The sequence below is a fragment of the Helicoverpa armigera genome, chromosome 1 (assembly GCF_030705265.1).
Source record: "Helicoverpa armigera isolate CAAS_96S chromosome 1, ASM3070526v1, whole genome shotgun sequence".
NCBI classification, from domain to species: domain Eukaryota; kingdom Metazoa; phylum Arthropoda; class Insecta; order Lepidoptera; family Noctuidae; genus Helicoverpa; species Helicoverpa armigera.
In genome coordinates this window covers 11,907,967-11,929,922 of record NC_087120.1, presented here as the reverse complement: position 1 = coordinate 11,929,922, position 21,956 = coordinate 11,907,967, and the positions used below count along the sequence as shown (strand labels likewise).

The 21,956-nt window shown below is 37.0% G+C and overlaps 1 protein-coding gene across 23 annotated transcripts in view; it reads right to left on the bottom strand.

Annotated features, from left to right (window-relative positions):
- Positions 1 to 21,956, bottom strand: part of LOC110376632 (coiled-coil domain-containing protein AGAP005037) — a 283,012-nt gene that overhangs the window by 80,984 nt on the left and 180,072 nt on the right. For 22 of the 23 annotated variants that reach the window (XR_010276625.1, XR_010276626.1, XM_049837603.2 and 19 more), the window contains 3 exons: positions 19,245 to 19,384; positions 13,220 to 13,391; positions 6,247 to 6,445 (listed from right to left, as the gene is read on the bottom strand). Coding sequence is in view for 21 of the 23 variants with exons in the window: in XM_049837603.2 (XP_049693560.2) it covers positions 6,247 to 6,445; positions 13,220 to 13,391; positions 19,245 to 19,384 (511 nt within the window). In the remaining 2 variants the exon portion in view is untranslated. Of the gene's footprint in view, positions 1 to 6,246; positions 6,446 to 13,219; positions 13,392 to 15,988; positions 16,061 to 19,244; positions 19,385 to 21,956 lie in introns of those variants that run through there. The other variant, XM_064035469.1, reaches the window with a different exon arrangement.

The following is a 21,956-nucleotide window of genomic DNA, read 5'->3' as shown; positions in this document are numbered from 1 at the left end:
GTCCACCTTGATGGTGGCCGTCCTACGCTGCGCTTGCTAGTCCTTGGTCTCCACTCCAGCATATATCATATATACAGCATATATATAATAATTCGCATAACCCTATAATGTCCCAATGTAACTTGCTCAACTCCTCTTTTCGTCAGTCCTCAATGTGCGTATGTTGACTTATTTCTATCATAATATTTTTGTTGTTGGGGGTCCTATCAAATTGCGAAATCAAAATAAAAAACTTACGAAAAATATTTTCAGGCCACACGAAACAAATAATCATTCGCCATCTGCTCAACTGACAAATTTGACAGGAATACCAACTTTAGAAAGTTTGAACGAATTTCAACACTCTGCGTGAGCGCGTGAGTGTAGTAGTACTGCCACTTGGACGGACTCCTCATTTTCAACTATGCCGGCGGCCTGGCGATATATCTCGAAGACTCATTCACCTCTTATATGCTTCGGCGGTTAACGTGGTCAATGGCGAAGGGGGTTTTAATCCGAACACCGCCATCCGTCGACATCTTGCAATTTTTTTCTTTAAATAACTGCTTGCTGCTTTAATTTTGCTGTTATTACCAGCACAGAATCCTTATCGTTAATTTTTTTTACTTCTGCAGCGCCATGTTGTGTTATTGTGGAGTTTAACCCTTAAATTGGTGAATCAATTTACTACAAAAAATGTATTATGCGTGTTAAATTGGCGGAAGCAATTTCTTTTGTTACTTTCCCCTACCATAAAACACAGGAACACATTGCATTTTACGCAAAAAACTTTAGTTCTTCCATCTTTGCAAAACCTACAGCGTGATTGCTTCTTTGCTATTTCTGGAAAATGTCTTACAGCATTATCTGACACTGTCTATCAGCCGTTCCGCTGTAGGTTTCTGAATTAATTTCTCCTTCACCTGCCCAAATACCACCGTCGGCTCTTGAAAGGGGTCCGGTACAAAGATATAAGCATATCTGCTAAATCAGGTCGTGTCAGGTTCAAGCACTGCAGAAAAAGAAAAAAAAAACATGCTATATGACATACAATTCACAACACAACTGAAGTAATTTTACATAAAAACCAACAAAAAAAGGCTAGTTTGCATTTCTAAGTAATAAACAATGTACTCCGTGTATACCAAAGTTTATGTTGTGGACTTCACTACGTACTTAGCAACGGTATTGAGTGAGTACATACAAAGTTATTATGAACTTATAAAATTGCGATTACATTATTTACACACAAAATTACGAATGATTGAAATCATTTATAATGTTATAAATGATTTCAATGTAGAAAAACACAAAAAACTTACCCGTGACCCAGATACACCAGACCGCTTTGAAGACGTTTTGAATTTGACATTTTTCAATGGAACCACATTCAAATTCATTCATTTTCCTATCAAAATATACAATTACTAGCTTTTGCCCGCAACTTCGTTCGCGTGGAATAGTGACTACCATCAGATTTTTGATTTGACCAATAGATGGCGCTATATGTCCGGAATATTTTTTTTTTTTTGTAATAAAAACTATCCTATGTCCTTTCTCAAGTTTCAAACTATGTCTGTACCAAATTTCACACAAATCGGTTCAGTAGTTTAGGCGTGAAGGAAAGACAGACAGACAGACAGAAAGACAGACAGACAGACAGACAGACAGACAGAGTTACTTTCACATTTATAATATTAGTTAGGAGTTAGGATAGTTAGGATTGCAAGCCAAAAATAATAATAAATTCTTTTTTTTAGATTAGTACTACAATCGATTTAAAAAAAGTTAATGTCTTTGGTGGAGTACACTGCCAATTTAAGGGTTGAATAAAATATTTATAAGCCCGGCCGCAGACATCCGGTTTCCGGATACGGTTTCCTGATCAGGAATTCAGATTCGGGAATCCGTGTTACTAGCGCACACATTCGGTTTTTTTCATTCAGAATTTACATGGCCAGTACGGAAAGAGGAACCATATTGAAGGCACGACATCATGGACTATGACGAATTGATTGCTGTTGCACTTTTACTGGCGCTAAACAAGAAAAAGAGGAAACGACGTTACTGGGTACACCCGTCGAATGCTCAAAGATTATCCGAAAGTCAATTCTATGTTAAAAGAACTAAATTACGAGCATACCCAGAGGAATTATTTAAGTATTATAGAAAGTCCATGAAATCCTTTGATGAACTTCATAAAGGCATAGAAGACAAGTACCTACAAGAGAAATAAAAAAACACATTATTTTAGGTGTTTATTTATGTAAATTATGTATACGTTTGTTAATCTATACTAATATTATAAAAAGGAAAACTTTGTTTGTTTGGTTGTAATGAATAGGCTCAAAAACTACTGGATAGTTTTTAAAAATTCTTTCACCATTCGAAAGCTACATTATCCACGAGATAGATAGATAGATAGATAGATAGATAGATATACTTTATTAGGTACACCAATTTAAGGCTAACATAACATAACGAGTAACATAAGTAGGCTATATTTTATCCCGGTACGGGCAGTAGTTACCACGGAAAACGGCTAGTTGTTATAAACAGGATTTTTTTTTAATAATATTAATACAAAAATAAAACATATATAAAATGCAAGTCACAGGCGGGCTCTGAATGCTCTGATACACGTCCATTCGGAACAGGGCTACCTTGATTCAGAATGAAAATTTCCGTATGTGTGCGGCGGTCGAACCAAATTGTTCGCGAGCGCTGCGTTCGGAATGACGTCATTAGGTTTTATTCCGTTCTGAGTACCCGAACGCACGCAGAAAATTTTAAACCGAATGTCGGGTTTTTTTCCTCCCGGAAAAAGTAAGAACGTGTGCGCTGTTGTGAATATTTTGTATGAAAAAAGAGCATTTCGGTTTCCGAATCCGAATTCCTGATCAGGAAATCGTATCCGGAAACCGGATGTCTGCGGCCGGGCTAAAGTAGCAGCCATTGTGTTTATTATGTCCAGAGAGAGAGAGTGTACATCTGCCAGTCACAGGTTATATATGATGCACAGATTATCTACACGCCCATTCAAAATCACGCGCGTCATTGCGGGATCAGTGTGCCATACCTTGCGTTTCGCCCCGCACCTACGCGCGGGGGTGCGTGTTTCTCCGCATGTATGTGCGTGATCCGCATGAACGCGCGTGGATGCATTTTCAGTGTGTTGGACTATGCGTGTTTTCCATACAAACGGAGATATTTCCATACAACGGAAAAAAACGCATCCACGCACCACGCTGCATCATGCGGGGCAGTGTGATAATCGCCTTTTCATTGTTTATGCCTTTCGACATTCCAGACGTAGGTACTTATGTTCGGGATTTTTATTATAATGTATATAACGAGTAATATGAACGGAAACCGCAAGATGCCGCTACGAGCGATCTGTCTGAACAACTATCTGTCTCGCTAATTTTAGGAAACTAGTCACTTATTGTTTGATTCATTATCAGCCTTACTTATAAACGTGAATTAAATAATAAGTAATACTTACGGTCTTACTTATAAACGTTGCTTAAGCATGTTTTAACTAACATTTAATCACTACTTAAAGTCTTAATTGTCTTGATTAGTTAAAATGTTGCTTAGAAGGTGATTAGAGATTTTAATCACTAGCTGACCCGGCAAAATTTATACGATTTTAATATTTCTAGGAACTTTCTAGTCATGAAATCCTTATTTGTTTAAAGTCAAAATATACCTAAATGTTCTTTTGACGTTATATTTTCGTGCAATCTGATTAACAATAGTTTTATCTTTTGTTATGTTTAATAGTTTTTATACTGTATTTAAATAAATTTATTTTTAAGTTATTTTTAACCTCTTTGAAATACGTGCCATATTCAAGAATACAGCCTCCTGTTTCAGTCTTTTGACCTACACGCACAATGATAGCCCCTTGAGGTGCTGTTCAAAAGTCTCGACCATATCATCGTCACGACAATAGCCGAATCGACATGTCGCGTCGTTAAGTTTCATTAAATAAATTCATTTCCTTTCTCAGCTTTCACGAGTTACTTAGATGATTATTATATGGAACAGCGAATTCAACAATTTATTATAGTGTGGAGAACTAATCGATCTTTTAAAACAAAAGACTAGTATAGGATTTTCTTTGCACTCAACTACCATCTCAGAAAACTATCCTTGGATACCTTAACTTTCTTCTTCGCCGCAAAGGTCATAACGTCTATTCATCTTTGTTAGAGAGAGTAAAAGTTATCCAATGTTATCGATAACTTTCATAACAAGATACTGCAACTGAGCAATATTTTTAAAACTAAAGTAAACCTCTTCCAGTTTCCTTGTTAGTTCAATAAATCGCCTTCGCATTGTACTTTTCAATCTTTTCCTGGAGAGCCTTATTAGTAGATTTCCTTAGGAAACATTGCAATAATCCTCTTGTTATGCATTCAATCATGGAACTTGTGTAGGCTTTGTTGGTTCCAATACAATATAAGAATTGTACAATGAGAAATTGAAATCCACTTCCTGATGCCTGCCTTCTTTTCTAACAAGCAGCTTATATATTATATTTAGTTTTGTTTTCATTGAACCGCGGGATTTAAATGTCGGCAATAATAGAATAATTAATGCTAAGCTTGCTTTCATAACTTTTTCATCCTCGGATTAAAACTAGTTCGATGTATTTGAACGCTTCATTTGAAACGCACTCAATAAAACCTCTAAATCCGCAATGTGTCTGCGGTCGCGAAATATTCATCGATTTAACTAAATTATTCTATTATACATTGTTTAATTTATTAGTATTTTGGAATTACCTTGACACGGGCTTTGACAAGCTATGCAAACTGGGTAATATCTACGTGAATTTCACAAATAGAGCCTGCCTTTGAAGCTGTCTGTTTGACTACCTTGCACACACAAGTCCATATCTATATAATTAGAAGTTTCTCAGGAGCTAACATGTGACTTAAGTAATTACTAAGCCAGCACTGTTAGGATGAAATAGGGAAACCTACAAAGAGATTTGGAAAGCTCCTCGTTTATATATTTGTTTAGTGAATATCTGGGTTTGCATTGCTTTGCACCTTCCTTTTTGATATAAAGAGGAACCTATTTAACATGTTTGTCAAAGACGAGAATTAGGTAACTAGTACTCTTCTACATTTAGGTTGAAAACGAAACTCGGACATCTGACAATTTGGATCATTACCTAGCTTTGTTGAAAGTTTCATCAAGATAAATGGCAACCACGAGCCAAACTTATAATGGAGCATCGTTTGTGTGTTTTTAGTAAAGACTTGGTCAATAGTGCAGAATTTTGTTATTTAATGCTCACAAGCCGTCTACAATAGAAAATGTAACCTACGTTTTCAAAAAGAACACAATTTTAACATTTGCAATGTTTGATGAAGCTAACTAAGCTGTTTTTAGATTTTTTTATCAGCAGATCTCAGTTAGGTATACTTTACAGTGAATTTATAATCAATATCTTCGAATAATTCCTGAAAGGTACATTAAAGCAACCACTTAAAAAGAGCTGTTCGTTTTACTTTTTATAATTCGTTATATGAAAAATCTGTCGTCAATTCAGCAAACATCTAATCAAGAAACATGGAAACAAAGAAAATAAACTGGAAGTTCTAGAAACATGGAAATAAAAAACATAAACTGGAAGTTCCAAAGTGGTCACTGAAAACAGTCTTAATCTATAAACCCACCTGCATTTTCGTGATGATTCCAGTCACACGAAGCTTATGATGTCTGCGGTACATAATTCAGCTACAAGCCTGTATGTGGATCAGCCGTTTTGAAGCCAATGCATTTTAAAGGAAACTGCTAGCTTTTCGTGGATGAACTCTACTATCCAATTGCATAATAATTTATAACAAACAAAATATTTTATAATGAAAAGCCTTGTTCACTTACCTGCTTTTAATAAAGTTAGGCATGTAGTTACGTAATATTCAAACTATGCACCTGAACAAATATGCACTAATTACAAATATTCGAATCAATGAAATTGCTATTACTGTAGTCCTATTAGTCAGTAGGCTCCATTAACACACATTTTGATTTAATTTCATGCGTGGCCCACTTCACACATCATTATTGCGTCATACAAATATGAAAAGGCACCTAATGTATTTCTTTTTTTTCATTTTCAAATGTTTAATAATTTTACTTGACAGTTGCTAACATTAGACTACTGCAGTTGAAAACTAATTGCGACTTTCAATTTCAAAATACCTATATAGCTTAAGAAAAAAATTAAAGACTAAAGTCACTAACCTGTCATCTTCCAATTCATAAAACATGTCCTTTGAAGAGTCGTGAATATAAATCTTCACTAAAGGACTATCCATGTACTGCATAGTTAGTTGTTTGCAGAAGCTGCGTACGAATAGGGCTTTGACCGTGTCGATAGATGTGATCTCATTTGGGAGCAGAGCGCGCTTGGTTTCATTGCGGTATTGCAAGAAGACTAAACCTGAAATAAAACACTTGTATTAGCTTATGTTAAAGGGCTAATGTCCCTAAATCATCTGCCAAGACTTCTCTCAACTATATATTTGTTTGGACTTTCAGTCTAACCGGATGAAGCGTAGTACCAGGGTTTTATATGGTGGGACTTCCTATCTGATCTCCTCTGACCCAGTCATCCAGGCAACCCGATATTCCTTGGTAAGATTTGGTAATCCTTGGTATGGTTTTACGAAATTAACTAAACAAGAAAATTTTACATCTTTTGAGACTCCACAACAGGAGTGCGGTCAGGATTGATAATACCATCTCCAGGATCTTGAAATTCCAGAATGGAATTCCAGAATAGAGTCAGAAAAGCGTGCGTGTAACCCGTGCTATTTGCTTTTGAGAACTGGGAAGGCAGAATATCGAATATCGTGGCGTCAAAATCACCAATTTGCGAAAAGCTGAACATACCACGCTGGGAAGCCTGGAACGGGTCAGCAAAGACCTAGGGCTCCTAATAAACAGATAAAACTCATCTTATAAGTTGTGAAGGAGTTTACGTACTTGGGTTCGAGACTTGGTTTTGGCGAAAAATGCTTGGGATCCATTGAACAGAGCACCGTACTAATGCCTCCATTCTGGCAGAACTCAATATCGCAATGAATCATTCCACTATACTTATGCTTAAGAAAATAGGTAGAAGCCAAATTCGCTGGTCAGAGCAAATCAGCTAAACGCTAAATAGCACAGTCGCCGAAGATAGGACAAGATGGCGAAACATAATCCAGGAGAAAGTGTTGTTACGACCCTTAGCACAAACGACACAAGAAGGAGGACAAGTCCCGATAGCTACATAGCATTAGATTTAGTTTTTCCTATAATTAGGTATAGGATTGGAAAACTGTCCCATGTTACGTACGTGTCGGACCACAGGCTGCACCAAAACATTTGCAGCGATACGTTTACCGTGATTTTCATTAAACGCATTTAAATTACGCAACGCTTTGAACTTACAAACTGGCCGTGGTACCAACCTTTGTATTGTGTTTCACTTTGAACATCAACCAGCCGTGACAGTTTACCGATCACCATCAAATGAAATTCCGTTGAAAGACACAATTTGCACATACGGCTTTCAAGCGTAAGTGTAAATGTTTTGGCTGTAAGCAAACATACGTGTGTGTATGCGTGTGTCTTTGAAATGTAATTACAGTTGAAATGCAAAGCAGTAATGTGATCAATTCTATTCTAATGAAATCTAGTTATTGATACAGAACGTGCTTTACTAGTTCGTGATACAGAAACATGGCTTTGAATTCCTCTAACAGCGATTTACACTGGCAGATTTTCTGCGCATCGCAGAAGTTCGGATCTGCTACGCGCAGAAAATCTTATAGACGCGGCACATTCCGAGCGGCAAAAAACTGGCGCGAGGTTTGAGTGTCATTTTGTGCTAGCGGTTATCAATTCGTCAATTGTTTTCTAGCACCCATAGATACCGGGCGGTATCGCTGGAAAAATTCACTGGTACTAAAACAAATGACTGAATTGAAGTTTTAGAAGCAGACACTCTGAAACATCGCAACCTTGTAACTAAGTAGCTGTGGTAGTAGGAAACTTGCGACGCTCCAAGTTATCCTAATCTAAAACTCAAGCATAACTTAAAGTTGCACCTAATCAATTATTAATAGCTACAAAGCTGTCAAAGCCCAAGTTCTTCAAATAGAGTAGTACTTTGTTTAGTTCGCGTCAAACTTTTTGTTGTCACGGAACGTCGCGCGAGTTGTTGCGCAGTAACCAATTCTATGTATCAGCGGATCGGGGCTGCGGGATTGTTCGAAAGAGTTACCGCAGCCCTGGTATATAAAGGGCTTAAGAAGATACATGGTGAGTTAAAGTCAGCGGGAGGCATCCGCTAGACAAGCATACACTCAGCGGTTCGCGCTATGGTGCAGTGTGAGGTAATGTCAGACTCTTACTGACTAAAACTCACCATGTTGCTTTTTGAGTCCTTTCAATGACTTGATATTGCCCATAAAAAAGTATGGACGCGCGTGAAGCTGTGCTCGGATTTTAGTTTAAGAACGGCATCGACCTATTGTTGTCTTTGTACTTTTATTCCATGTGTATGTAAGTCTTGTGTTGTGTCAATAATTTTTTTTTCTGTCTCTCTTTCTTTTCTTTACTTACACAACAACTGTACTTATCTAGCATGAAAATTGTCTTGCCATGAAAACAATACAATCATAATATCATCTGTCGTTTTCAAAGAAGATTTCGCAGAAGTTGCGATTGCAACGCAGCTCAGCCCACTCTCAACCAATATTGAAAAAGAAAAGGAGGTCCTAATTACCCGCTTTGTAATACAAAGAAATCCTCACTCAGAATTGCAATATTTATAAAGCTCCTTCTTTGAAACTGATTAGTTTACTATTCTTTGTTCATTTATAATTTACGACAATCCAAAGTGTTAGAACTATTTTTCTTACTGTGGGGTAAGCTCTTTTCAGAAAATGTTTATCCCGTTTTAATTATGCAAATGTTTTTCTATATGTGCATTGTTGGTATACTGTTTATGTAGTTATTATTACGTAATATAACACCCCCATTAGTGGTCTACAACCAAACTAATAATTAATGCTTACTATTTCAAAGACCAGTTCTATGAAGGCACAAAGTGTTTCATTAATTACAGATCGAGTACCTGACGACAATTATAGTCGATAATTACGAGAACCCTATAATTCACGTTAGTGCAGCTCTGCTTCATTTATTACTTGATACTAGGAACTGCATTTCAAAGGGATGAAAACAAAAGTTCACGGAATTCGGAACTGAAACATCTGATGACTACAGTTAGGCAAGCTCGTTAGTGACGTTAGTGATAGCCCCTGAAACACGTAGGTGTACAGGACACGTAACTACCAAAAGCATCGTTACAAAGGGTTATTGTTAGATTTCATATACGTTCCAGTGCTTTTATAAAACTATTTCCAGAGTGACCTTTGACAAAAACTGTAGTCGTATATTGAATTTGTTAAAAATGTTTCGTTTAAAACGTTCATTATGAAATTCCTGCAAACATACAAAACTTTTGTTTTTTGTCGTACTATCGAAATAAAACAAAGAATTTTTACTGTATTGGGAATTATGTTCGCATTTCAAAAGATTTAACTTGAAACGAAGCAATGAAAGTAGGCAAATGGTTACCTATGACCCACTACTAACAGTCCTGTCAGCTGTCACCTTCTCGCGCACACCTAATCGCGCGCGAAATCACACCCGCTGCCTAAATCGGGCGTGGCCATGGGGGACTGTCACATACGAGCTTGCCAGGCTTAGCCTTTCTTTGCCTTTCTGAGGGAGCCAACAAGATTTTTCGGTCCTGTTGTAACCCCCTGGGCAGGAGAGCCTACAAGACTCGATTGTCATTTATTTCATTAAGTAAGTTTTCCTTTTAAAATTATGTATGTATTGAGTATTCGTGACAGATGTATTCAGAATATCACTCAATGCTACCTATTGTTATCAATTAGCTGAGCCCGTCGCTTCTATGAATGCATGCTTTCGTGGGCTGAGCGGATTTTCATGTTAATTACGTTAATGAAAACGCAGTTAATTCTGCATATTTCATCTAATTTCTATTCAGTGTATCTAACTTTATACCTTTTCACCTATTACTGGGAAATATTCATTACTAGCGACCCCGGCTTTGCTCGTGAATAGATCAAATAGGAAACTAAATCTTTCTCATGAAATGGTGGATTTTCAATAGAAGTCGTTTCTAGTGCGCCGGTAATAAGTCAGCAGCGGAATACCAGTTCCAGTTACATCGACCGTAGCGTCCATGAACAGAAAGTTCCACCACCTTTTTACAGAATAAGTCTATCGGGGCTTCGACAAAATTCGAAATAATGATCCGTTGAGACTCCGAGGTCACGGTTTTTTGTGCCTAGTTTTGATTACATCATACCATAATCCATCTATTCGGATAATTCAAAAAGTATAAACCTTCCCCTTGATATCTATCTGATAAAAATCGGCATAAAAATGTGGTACAAAAAATTTAAACATACGTAGGTACAAACAGACAGGTGACTTTGCTTTATACCTGCCATGTTGTGATTAGTCCACAAATATCTATTCATTAGGCATAATATTGGTTTTCGTTTCGGTTGGCATTTGCAACACTATGTTAATTAATTTCTACGGAAAACGGGATGTGGATATTTGATCATTCGCCTATTCACAGATCTCGAATTTCACGCATAATACTGCATAAACTGTAAATAGCTATCCTCTGCTCTGAATGGCCCAACTGTTGATTTACAGACGTACGTAGTATAAAGCGAAAATCACTGACTGACATCATGAAAGCTCAGAATATACAAGGCTTCAATGCATAGACGCCCCTTTCATCAAGAGAGTAATATTAGGTTTCGATAGATGATATCAAGGCTTAGGTAACTAATTTCGAAATTGAGAAGTAGGTATTCCAGTCCTAAGACACGTTAAATAAAAAAAACTGCTACATTATACTGTATGGTAATGTCGCGAACACACTGACCCGAAAAACTGTTTGAATGGTACGCCAGTACAAATGTCTTGGTATCGAAACCCACTGTTGCGAAAGGATATTCCAATCTGAATTTGTCTAGAGATCGAACTCACGACCCCAATATTTGCGATATGTAGGTAGCACGAGTCAATTTCAAAAACTATTAGACAATATCTGCTATCGACAGAGCATGTCAAAATTTGAAATTGTTGCGATATTTTCAATATTTTTCTAGTTAAATCAATTACAGTTCCAGTGAAATTTAATAACGAGCAATAGCAATTTAATTGACATGGTAGCATATTTTTTTGACCGGTTTGGTTGACCTACATAGTAATTGCGTTAATTTTTCATGACGCAATTTTTAGGTGGTGCTGAAAAATCCGTATCGATAACAGCTTTCTCACGTCTGAATAAATAAGTGAAAACTTTACCGGGTTGCAACCTAGAAACAAAATCGAAAGCAAACAATTTTTTTTTTTCAATTTTTTTATGGGGTTTTTAGCCCCATAGGTCAACCAAAAAATGTAAGATTAGCTAGTTAGGATTACGTATAGAGTTAGGTCAGCATATAGTATAGTAACTAAACACATCTTAAATATCTATGCCATTTCATTTACGAGTTCCAAATTAACGGGGACAGAACTACGTTCAAGTTAATCAGACTTAAAAGTGTTGAGTGAATAGTGTGGTCGACTGTTGAGTGAAAGTGGGCCTCAAAATCAATATTGGGAGCCTATAAATCAACATACGACTGCATGTAGGTATATGTTTTGTAAATGTTACCTAGAAATAGGATTCGTGATTGAGATACCCTAATGAATTATTTTTAAGACTTAAATACTACAATAGAATTGAATAAAAACTGGAAAAAAAACAACGGACCTGTTGATGCAAAGCACACCAAAAACTTCAAAGCACAAAAAAAATTTGAGGTCGCACAGAGTGAATAATACTATTATCATATGGGTGAAAACTCCATCCGTGTCTCTGTGTCGATACCTTTTACCACAAAGCAAATCCAACCGATGTTGGCTTTTGAAAAACGCAATCCCACAATAGACTCAGATTCCGAATATAGTGTTCTGAATCTGACCGTATTGTTGGATTACATGGCTATGTGAACAGACAGATTTTTAAATGGGTTTTGATATATAGAATGTAGTACACGATATGGAACAGAATATTTATTTTAGTTATTTTATAAAAGTTAAAAGTGACGCATTCCGGATTATCTATAGGCTTTCTGAAATTCTGAAATACCGAGAAGCACTCTCGACTGAGTGTAGTGGAATTGTCAGAATCTACGTCAATGTTACTTTAGTTAAGCCACTCATATACCTACATAGATGATCAGTCAAAAAGTTATCTCAAAGCTGGCTATGTAATCAAAAACTGATTTTTAACCGGATTTTTCCGAAATAACTAATTGATCGGGTTTATATTTTCGTACCATTTAATGTTAAAAAATTCTACCGCACAGAATTTTCCAGAAAATCGCCTCCCGTACTCGAGTAGGCGTAACCTTGTTTATAACCGTGGCGTTTTCGATACCCGTGGGCTGGTTCTTATAAAAACTATTTTCGCGTGTAAGCTATAAAAACATGAAAAAAGCCGATTAAAATATAAAATCCCTGATTATCATGATCCTGGCAACAACAGCTTATTAAGACTTAAGCCAGGAAACTGAGTGGGAGTTACTTAGAGAAAATAAAAACAATAAATAATGTTTATTCTTAGTTTTTCCTACGATGCATGTAAGGCATCGTATCCGGTTGTACTCATCTAATTGGTAAATAAATCCTGACACAGAAATTATGTATTGTACCTATTATTAGATAGGACCACGTTATTTCCTGAAACACAATCGAATTTCTTGGATGTCGGAGTTTTGAAGGATATTACGATGCCCGGTTTGACGAAAGTCAGGTAAGCAATCGCTCCATGTAAAATACTGGTATCCGGAGAGACTGGTTTCCATAGTTGGAAAAAGGCAAGGCCACCTGCCTTGCCATAATTACCTATTTAAAAAGAGTAGCTTCTGAAATCAATCACAAAAATCCAGGCGAAGTGTCTTGATGCGCCACCTATGGCGCATTGTGGTCAGACAGGCAGTCGCTCCACTATATGAAACTCTGGTACTCCTCAATCCATATCGAGGTGAGAGGTAAGAACAGCCAATATTGAATTTGCACCTAAATAATAGGATGATAAGACTTATAATTGTAAACTTACCAAGCGGTCTCTCCAAGGTCTTGCTCGGGGTCCGTACGACGGGCAGAGAAGATCTCTGTTTGCCCCCGCGACGGAACCCAGTCGATGCTGTTTCGACCTCCGACATGATGCCGGGATCTTCGTCGAAAAGCATGGCATTGTTTGTAGGTGGCGCATACCGAGCCGATGGTGGCTGTAACAAAAATCCCTGTTCAATACAGTAGGCCAATGAGACTGTAGAAGGATTGAGTAGTTCCGATAAAATTTTGAAAAGTTCCCTTCTAATAACGGTTAACGAAAATATTTTCTTAATGATATTGGGAGTATAAAAATTTAGCGTTTTTTTCCTTAAAGTTATTATCTTTATTATGTCTGTTACTAAGGCCAATTTTTGCAGATACAAATACATATTTGGTCGAGAAAATGAACTATAATGAGTTGGTATGATGCAACAAGCACAAAGGTTCAGGCGAAAGCATGTGAGCGATGTCAACAGAAGAATAAATCAAAATATCTAAAGGAGTCTTCTGATGGTAAACATTTACATCCAGTAAGATATTTTGCAGTTCTATAAAAGCAGCAAACATCAACGAATCAGAGCAAAGTCAATAAAAGTGCAGGAAATTGTAGTTTTATCGATAAAATTCAGATTGATGCGCTACCTGAAGTTTATAAAAATATTATTTGTTTATGTTGAAGAATATTCTATTCGTACCTACATTGGAACAAAATTATAACATTTAAACTAACACTGCATATGCATCCTCTCATACATTTAATAGATACCTATTAGTAAGTTCTTGAAACTACAGTCTAAAGTTATGATACCTTGGACTACGGTATACGAAGCAATATTGCCTGATATTATGTAGAATATGAACACTCGTAATTGTATATAATTTGCGAGAATTCGCTGAATGCAGGCATACTTCAGGTATAGTAACAGCAACTGTAATTTTGGTGTATTATGTGAAACCACTTTATCAACTCAGTATTTTATCATGATACGCATACCTATGTAGAATCTGTGTAAGTAATAATCCTACTACCAACAAAAAAAAACCTCGCATTTTTGGAAAAAGTAATAGTAGAAGACAATAAAAACTGTCACTTCATAGAATCGAAAACGAATCTTTCACTAGGATTTTACAATCGGCCTTTGTCATATAAGTCCACAGAAATGTCTCAGTAGGTTTTCCGAAAACCTGTAGCATGAAACAGTTGTTTCAGAGAAACTTTATTTAAAGCTTCACAAAAGAAATGAATAATTGTTTATTTTTCCAATAAATTCAGATATTCGATATTTAAGAATATAGAGTTTCACTGGAACCAGTGAAAGGATTCAGTTTCACAAAAGACTACCTACGTTTCGATAGGTGTTTGTACAGGTATCTGAAATATTTTCTGAAAATCAATGAAAGCGCGTCATTGTCTTACTTCCTATTTCGTATTGATTTAAGTTATTTTTAGGAAGTTTCATAATAAAACCCTTCACAAGGCAGAGGCTTTTTTAATATTTCTTAATACTTTTCCTAACTACATTGAGATCGGCTTCTAGTCTAACCGAATGCAGATGAACACCAGTATTTTACATGGGGCGACTGCCTATCAGACCTCCTCAAAGCAGTTACCTAGGCAACCTAATACCCCTTGTTACGATTTTTTCTTAAGATTACAGCAGATTATATTCGCTGTTATCTTATTATTCGCTGTAATAAATAATATTATTTTTATGTTTTTATTTTACTCCGTATTGTTACAATTCAAGTGCTTCTCTAAAAATATTCTCTGAGCTTCAATTTCTGAGATTTTATGATGTGAGGTAGTGATTTCTGCTTTTAAACTTACTCGTATATCGATACAGGTAAATTGATGTAACATATTTTCTGAAATTTCCAGAATGAAAAACAAACATTGAACTGAAAACTATTAGTCTTCAAAGTACGATATGCAAATAAAAAAGATGGAAACATATCTTTATTTTCTGCAGTTTTCAGAATCAAAAATATATACGTAGAGACGAAAAATTGCAATCTATTAGTCTTCAAACCAATATGCAAATAAAAATGATAAAAAAATATAGAACAATTTCATATGAGCTTCTGTTTTTCTATTCGTTTATATCGAAGATTGGCTTTTATCTTTCCTGTGTACAATTGTGCAATAAACCTGAAGTTCCGAGATATGTTTCCAATCCAATTTGTATTGTCCCCTGTAAGTCTATTTTTCTATCATCCTTTGACGTCGAATTCCGATGTGACTTCGCTGCATATTTCTTTTTCTGTTTTGTATTTTATAGGAATTTTCTTTGATCGGAAAAGAATGTTTGATTAATTTGTTTTAAAAAAACTTCCCGCTGCACTTAATTTGGTAGCTTTGATCAATTTGTATCAATTTTACAATATTGTTCGAGGAATTGTTAATTACACGTGTTTCTACACAGCAAAGACAATTAAGCGCAAAACAAATATTAGAACTGAAATATTATTGAAATGAAAAGCTACTAAAACACAAGATCAATTGTACATATCTTTAGCTTTGTTAATTATTGGTAATAAAATGAAGCTTTCGAATAACAATTACGTACAAAGCAACATAAGATGAATTTGAAGGTCCGGTAAGCGACATGAAATAGTCTTGCGAAGCAGAAATGAACAGCGTTATACAGAGTACAGTGATGGTTACTCGTCATGAATTAATTAGGACAGACATTAATGTTATAAAACAATTAGGACAGATATTATTGATGACAAACACACAACATCGGTTATTTTAAAAATGTTTAGCTACCTGGACAATTACCCTTAAGGGCGATTCCATATGGTGATGCCGCGAGACAACAGTGTACTCCGGGATATCCCGGAGTACACCTGATGAGCGTGGACGCTATTGAGCAAAATAAATATTATGAAGAAACTCTGCCCTTAATAAAAACGAAGTAAATTGAGAAAATATTTGAAGTTGGGCTTGGGTTGTCCTGGAATTTTTAACTAGGTATTGCGATATGTGTCTAAGACAATAGGATGGAAGAACCAATTACAATTTTGTTCTTTAATTAGATAATTATATAACTTCAGAATCAAACGTTGTTGAATTAATTTAATGAATGAAAAATATACTGGATTCTTTAGTTGTAAGATTAAAATGACAACGGCATGATGTCAACTTTTCAGAACAAATTGCAATACTTCAGTTATGTAGGTATTTGGAAGGCGAAATACACCTCTATCCCTATAAACTAGCATCAGAAGTCGAGATTTGTTTAATCTTCCAATATTTAAAACCATCTTCAAGATATTGTAGTGTTGGCTGTAGCTGCTTAGACGGGAAATCACAACTTCACGAGAATTTGATTGGGTAAAATCCTGGAGAATAAAATGACTAGCGGAGATGTCATAAAGCCTTTTCGAGGAGTGGCTCGGGAGGAGTCATGGCACCCCCACCTTCCTTGTGACGCAGGTCCTCACCGGACCTACTTGCATTGGATAGGGCGAGTGGTGGCACCCGGGTATCACCATTTTGTGGTGCACACAGTTGGTGTGTGACCTATACGGGAAGAACATCGCCGCGCCCTAATGGAGGCAGGCTAAGCAGTCATGTTAGAGAAAGAGGCAGCAGAGCAATTGTGAACTGGCTGGAAGCCTAGACGCAACGGTGACACCCACACCCCGGCCTTGGCATCTCCGCTCATCTTTCTTTCCTTCATGGGTTAAACGTGTTCGAAATGCTCTTTATACTTATGAAACGAATAGAAGTTCTTTCCCATACAATATTGACTCGAAAAATGTCTTATTCTGTTTAAAATTTTAAATAGGTATCTTCTTTGTTCCCTTAAATCCTTACACCTTGAACATCTGATTTAATTGGCCACTGGCTGCTGCCCACTACCATGACTGCGTGGGTGATATAGCAAAAATATTATGCTGCGTTCTTGTATTTTTAATATGCCACCGTACTAACTCTTTTTTAACTCTTTTACTACCTTCAAAAAAAACTTTTATTATGTGAGTGCCATGTAAGTTGATTACGTGTGGAAGTACAGTTTTTATAGAGCACTCACGTTGTTTGAGAATCTGACTGCCCGTCCACGTCCGATAATTATTACTTCCTTCGGTGAAACATACAAACTATGCCTGCCAAATCTCTTCAGAAATCCAGTGGAAATTTTGAAAAATCTTAGTTACTTCTGTTCAAGCTACTTTTGATTTTATAGTTTTAACTGAAAGATATCATTTAAATATGTCTTGCTATAAACCCTCGCGGTCGTAAAAAGGTCCAAAAGAACAGAAATATGCTTGCACTGCACAGAAAAAGTCTTAAAAATTGTTGTTTTGGCTTCTTTCCTTTATAGCCTTTTCATAGTGGCGGATTTTCCGTTCGGAAAAACCGGGTGACATTACCGGTGCCAGCAAACAATTGACAACTGTTGGTACGAATGTTACGTTAAGGCTATCTTCCCAGTAGGCAAACTTTTAGCAGCCGAGGGAATTTCTGTTCGGTGTATATTTTTTTACTGAAGGCTGTTTTCAAAACCAAACTGACTGTCAGCCGCCGAATGTCAGCGTTCTATATAAGATATGATTGTTTGCATATACATACATAGTGTTCGTTTTCCACAAACTGTTAGGTTAGTCATCAAATCGCACAAATGTAACAGGTAGATAATTCACACACACATTTTTCTATGCAGTACGCTTAATCTAAAGTAAAAAACTGTGTGTGGGAATTGTCTGCTACACATTTTTTGAGAGTTCGATTCGCGCATTTTATGATTACATTTGTACAAGTTTGCTGAAGCAAAAAACATTATTTAAAAAAGGTGAAAATGGTACCTACTTGGTACTTTTGTGATGGTTAAATTCGTGCGAGTACTTATACTATATATTTATACTAACCCAACTGTTTGTATGGGCAGTTAGAGAGAAGCTATCCACGTTCGGCCAACTCACAGTTTGCTTACGTTACACGAATATTGTTCTGAGTGTGTAGCTACCTCAAATTGTAGTTCGCCACTTCTTTGCAGCTCACTCAGTCGGTTGCTTACAGTTTACCTAAAGGGGTCAAAGCCTAAAATCAAACCTAAAAGACCACCGAGCGGTGTTGTTCGGAAAAACACATCCACAACACAACCTTGATCAATGAATCTATGCGACTGCTAAGTGGTACCTAATCCTAATTATACTGTCACGTGAAAGAATGCACCTACGGGATAAGTAGTATTTTGACGATTCTATATTACCCACGCAGACGAAGTTGCGGGCAACAGCTAGTCCCACCTAAAAGACCACTTAGCGGTGTTGTTCGGAAAAACGAAGCGGAAAGTCCAAACAGCTAGTTAAGCTTTTTCACTGTTATATAAACATCGACTACTTCCAGATCTATTTAAATCTTAATTATCGTATTGGTTGGAAGCGAGACTGAGTGGTTGGCTATTACTCTGCGCTAAACTTCCCGCGTCCCTTCTTAAAAAATCTGTAATTATCTCAAACATCCTTGACTATTTTGTGTTTTTGATTTTTGGATAGTTTATTACAAGAGTTAATCAAAGTATTGTGACTAATATTTCGTGTCCCCAATGATATCTCGACCACATGATGACGAACCCTCCGTCATATATAAAACGGCAAAAATCTGTGGCTTGGTTATTAAGCCGTGATCTGTGCACTGGCATCCTGGTATCTAGTTGTCAATTGTTTGCTGTATGCTTCTAAATACAAGTTTGTGGTCAATCAGGCCACAAAAAAAATGGCTGGTTACTAAAACGTGCTAAAACGTCACTGGAAATTATTTTTATTTTTTATTGACTGAATATTCAGTTCTCGTTATATACGTTCTTATAGGCAGAAATACATTAAGTGTCAAGTATCTAACTCTATATCACTGTTGAAATACAGCCTGATGACAAACGAACAAAGTCCTTAGTGTCCCGTTTTACCACGACGGTTCACTTTATAGTGACAACTGCATAAGCAAATCTAGAATACTCGTAGACGGGGCTACTGAAAAATCACACATTTTTACAATGAGGCAGAAAGTGAGTACTCACCGGCATCGGAATGACGTGTCCAGAATGGTCGTAAGTCTGTAGGTGATGGTTGCCAGCGAGTGTGTGGCGGCGAGGGTCATCACGCCGGGAGCTGCGGGCACGGGATGGGCCTCGGCTAGTCTCGCCGTCGGAGACACCTCCTGTTAACAAAAAACGATTTTGAAAATCACGGACGAAAACAAAACTAATGTCGTAAAAAATCTAAAGATTGTCAAAAGTCCTGTAAATAAGATCATTCAAATTACATATGACGTAAGTAATAGTTAGAAATTAGACCGACGAGTTAACGAAAAAGAAGATGTAAATTATTCATCGGAAGAAAAAGGAATAAGCCAAGAATAAGCTGCAATCATTGACAACATGCAATCTTAAAATCCAGTTCACTACCAAGACCAATTTTTGACGCATTTGTTACAAACAGAAAAACTTGCTCTAATTACTACCTTTTATGTACAAAAAGCTCAAGATCTATCTTCGTGAAGATTTCGAAAATCAAGTGCAATGCATACCGGAATATCATAATCGCTAAGCGTATCTACATCTAATATTAAGTTTGTGAAGAGGGTAGCCTCAGCCAAGAAAAAAAGTTCTTGGACCAGAAAGTTCTGAGTGTATCTATCAGGCAGGGATTTGGATCCAATAAAGGAAAAAAGGACACAAAAATTATGCCTGCAGATCATTTGAAAGCAAACCAGTACAAAGACAGACATAGCTGAGCCGACCCTTTGTAGAAGTAGTAGAGAACCACCAGAAGATGCAACGCCAATTCCCTCCAGTAATGAGTCTCTTTATTATGATGCTATGCAAGAACTCGTGGCTAAGTAAAAGGCGCGCGGCCATGGATGTGTGACCATGATAAATTGGTCCCGGATGTCATTTGAAAATCTTTGTAAGTGGTAGTAAGAACCCAGAAAGTGAGAACCAGTCCTACCAAGAGGTATCGGATTGCCCAGGTAACTGGGTTTAGGAGGTCAAATAGGCAGTCGCTCCATGTAAAACACTGGTACACAGCTGCATTGGATTAGACTGGAAGCCAACCCCAAAATATTTGGCAAAATGATATGCACATGGTAATGCATCAACACTATGGTGCAAGCTGATGTAACTATCAGCAATCAAGCAGCAGAAACTAAGCATAGTAGCAAATGCTGACGTTAATTTCATAACATCTCTGCTCTAACATCTCAATTTAGGAACAACACGAAGCGACAGAACAACTACCATAACTGCAAATTGATCCATTTACCTTGAAAGCAGATCTAATTGACAACTGACCGAACACAATATAATAGTTTGACAAACAATCTAGAGGAATTCACCGCCCACTCCACTCTGTTAATTTGACAATTTCTCGGCATGGATTTAGACAATTACTTTAATTAAGGCAGAATCACAAGCATAACGCTGTCATGCACGTGTCTAGCAGATAATACATTAAGCTTGGTTAGGTTTATTGAAAGCTCAGCTTAGTACTTGCGTCGTCAGTTACAACTAATGATATTATTCCTAGAAAATCATGGCAAGTACACAACAGTCATTATTATACGGCATCCAGGCCGATTGTCCGCCACGGCGGCTGTTCATAATATGGGTACCTACTACACAAGAATGTTTTTTAAAACCCCAAAGCATTTTCGGCTAGCCACGGGAATCAAAATCAAGACCCCTTTGACTGATATCAGACGCTTCATTTTCTGTTCTTCATTCGATGCCTCTCACTAGAAATGAAAGGTCTGATTATGAAATGAAACACGAATGCGGAATGAATTTATTAGTGAAATGATCTAACGAGGTTGGGTATTGGCATCTTTCATTACGATACGATTGGGCGCCGAGCTAAAGTAAAATGAACAGTCTGAATTCAAAAGCGACTACACTCGGACTCAGCCATAAAAAAATTAGGACACTAAGGAAAGGCCGGTTAAGCAGTTGACAGCCCCCTTGGTTGACCGACCAAGTGCTCAGTTTTTTTTTTGTCTTTCGACCCTAGTCGCAGGAACACGTCACAAAGAAAAGTGAAAAAGCATTCACTAGAGTGAACTTTAACTCGAGTGAAGCATCTGATATCAGCTTTCAGCAGTCAAGCTATAGATCACACCAGATAGGCTTGTCTTCTATTATTGTGCAAAGTCAATCTTCAAAAGTATTCACAATATAACATAATGTGCTGATAGTTTCTAAACCAGTTAATGAGCTTAGGTATAAAAGCATAAACTGCAATGGGTGCGTGTTGAAGTTTCACACCATTGTGCAGCTAATATCCTACTATCCCTTTGTAGGCAAAATCAACAGCCTTGTTTAAACAATTCCATGAATGATCGTACATTGAAATTTATTCAGTCGCTTTAGCTGTCATGTCATCAATAGCTTTATTCGCGTATATTGCACAGCACTAGCGCGCCCTAACCAACAAACTTATTGATTGATGAAGAGTTTCCAATAGATCATCATTAGTTAAGTTTGATAGATGTTGTCGCGTCTGAAATGAAAGTCTGAAAACGTAGACTCAGGTCTGGATCAATACTACTTTCAAATAGTTTTCTATCAGATTTATAACAATAAAGCAGTAGATATTATTTATTTATAACAGAAAGCAGGGCTCGTGGCTAAGTCAATGCCGCGCGGATCAATAGATCTACGAAGAAGGAATCGATCGAAGGTTAAGAAAAGCTTGGCGTAGTCGGTCCGTGGATGGGTGACCTCCTTGTGTGG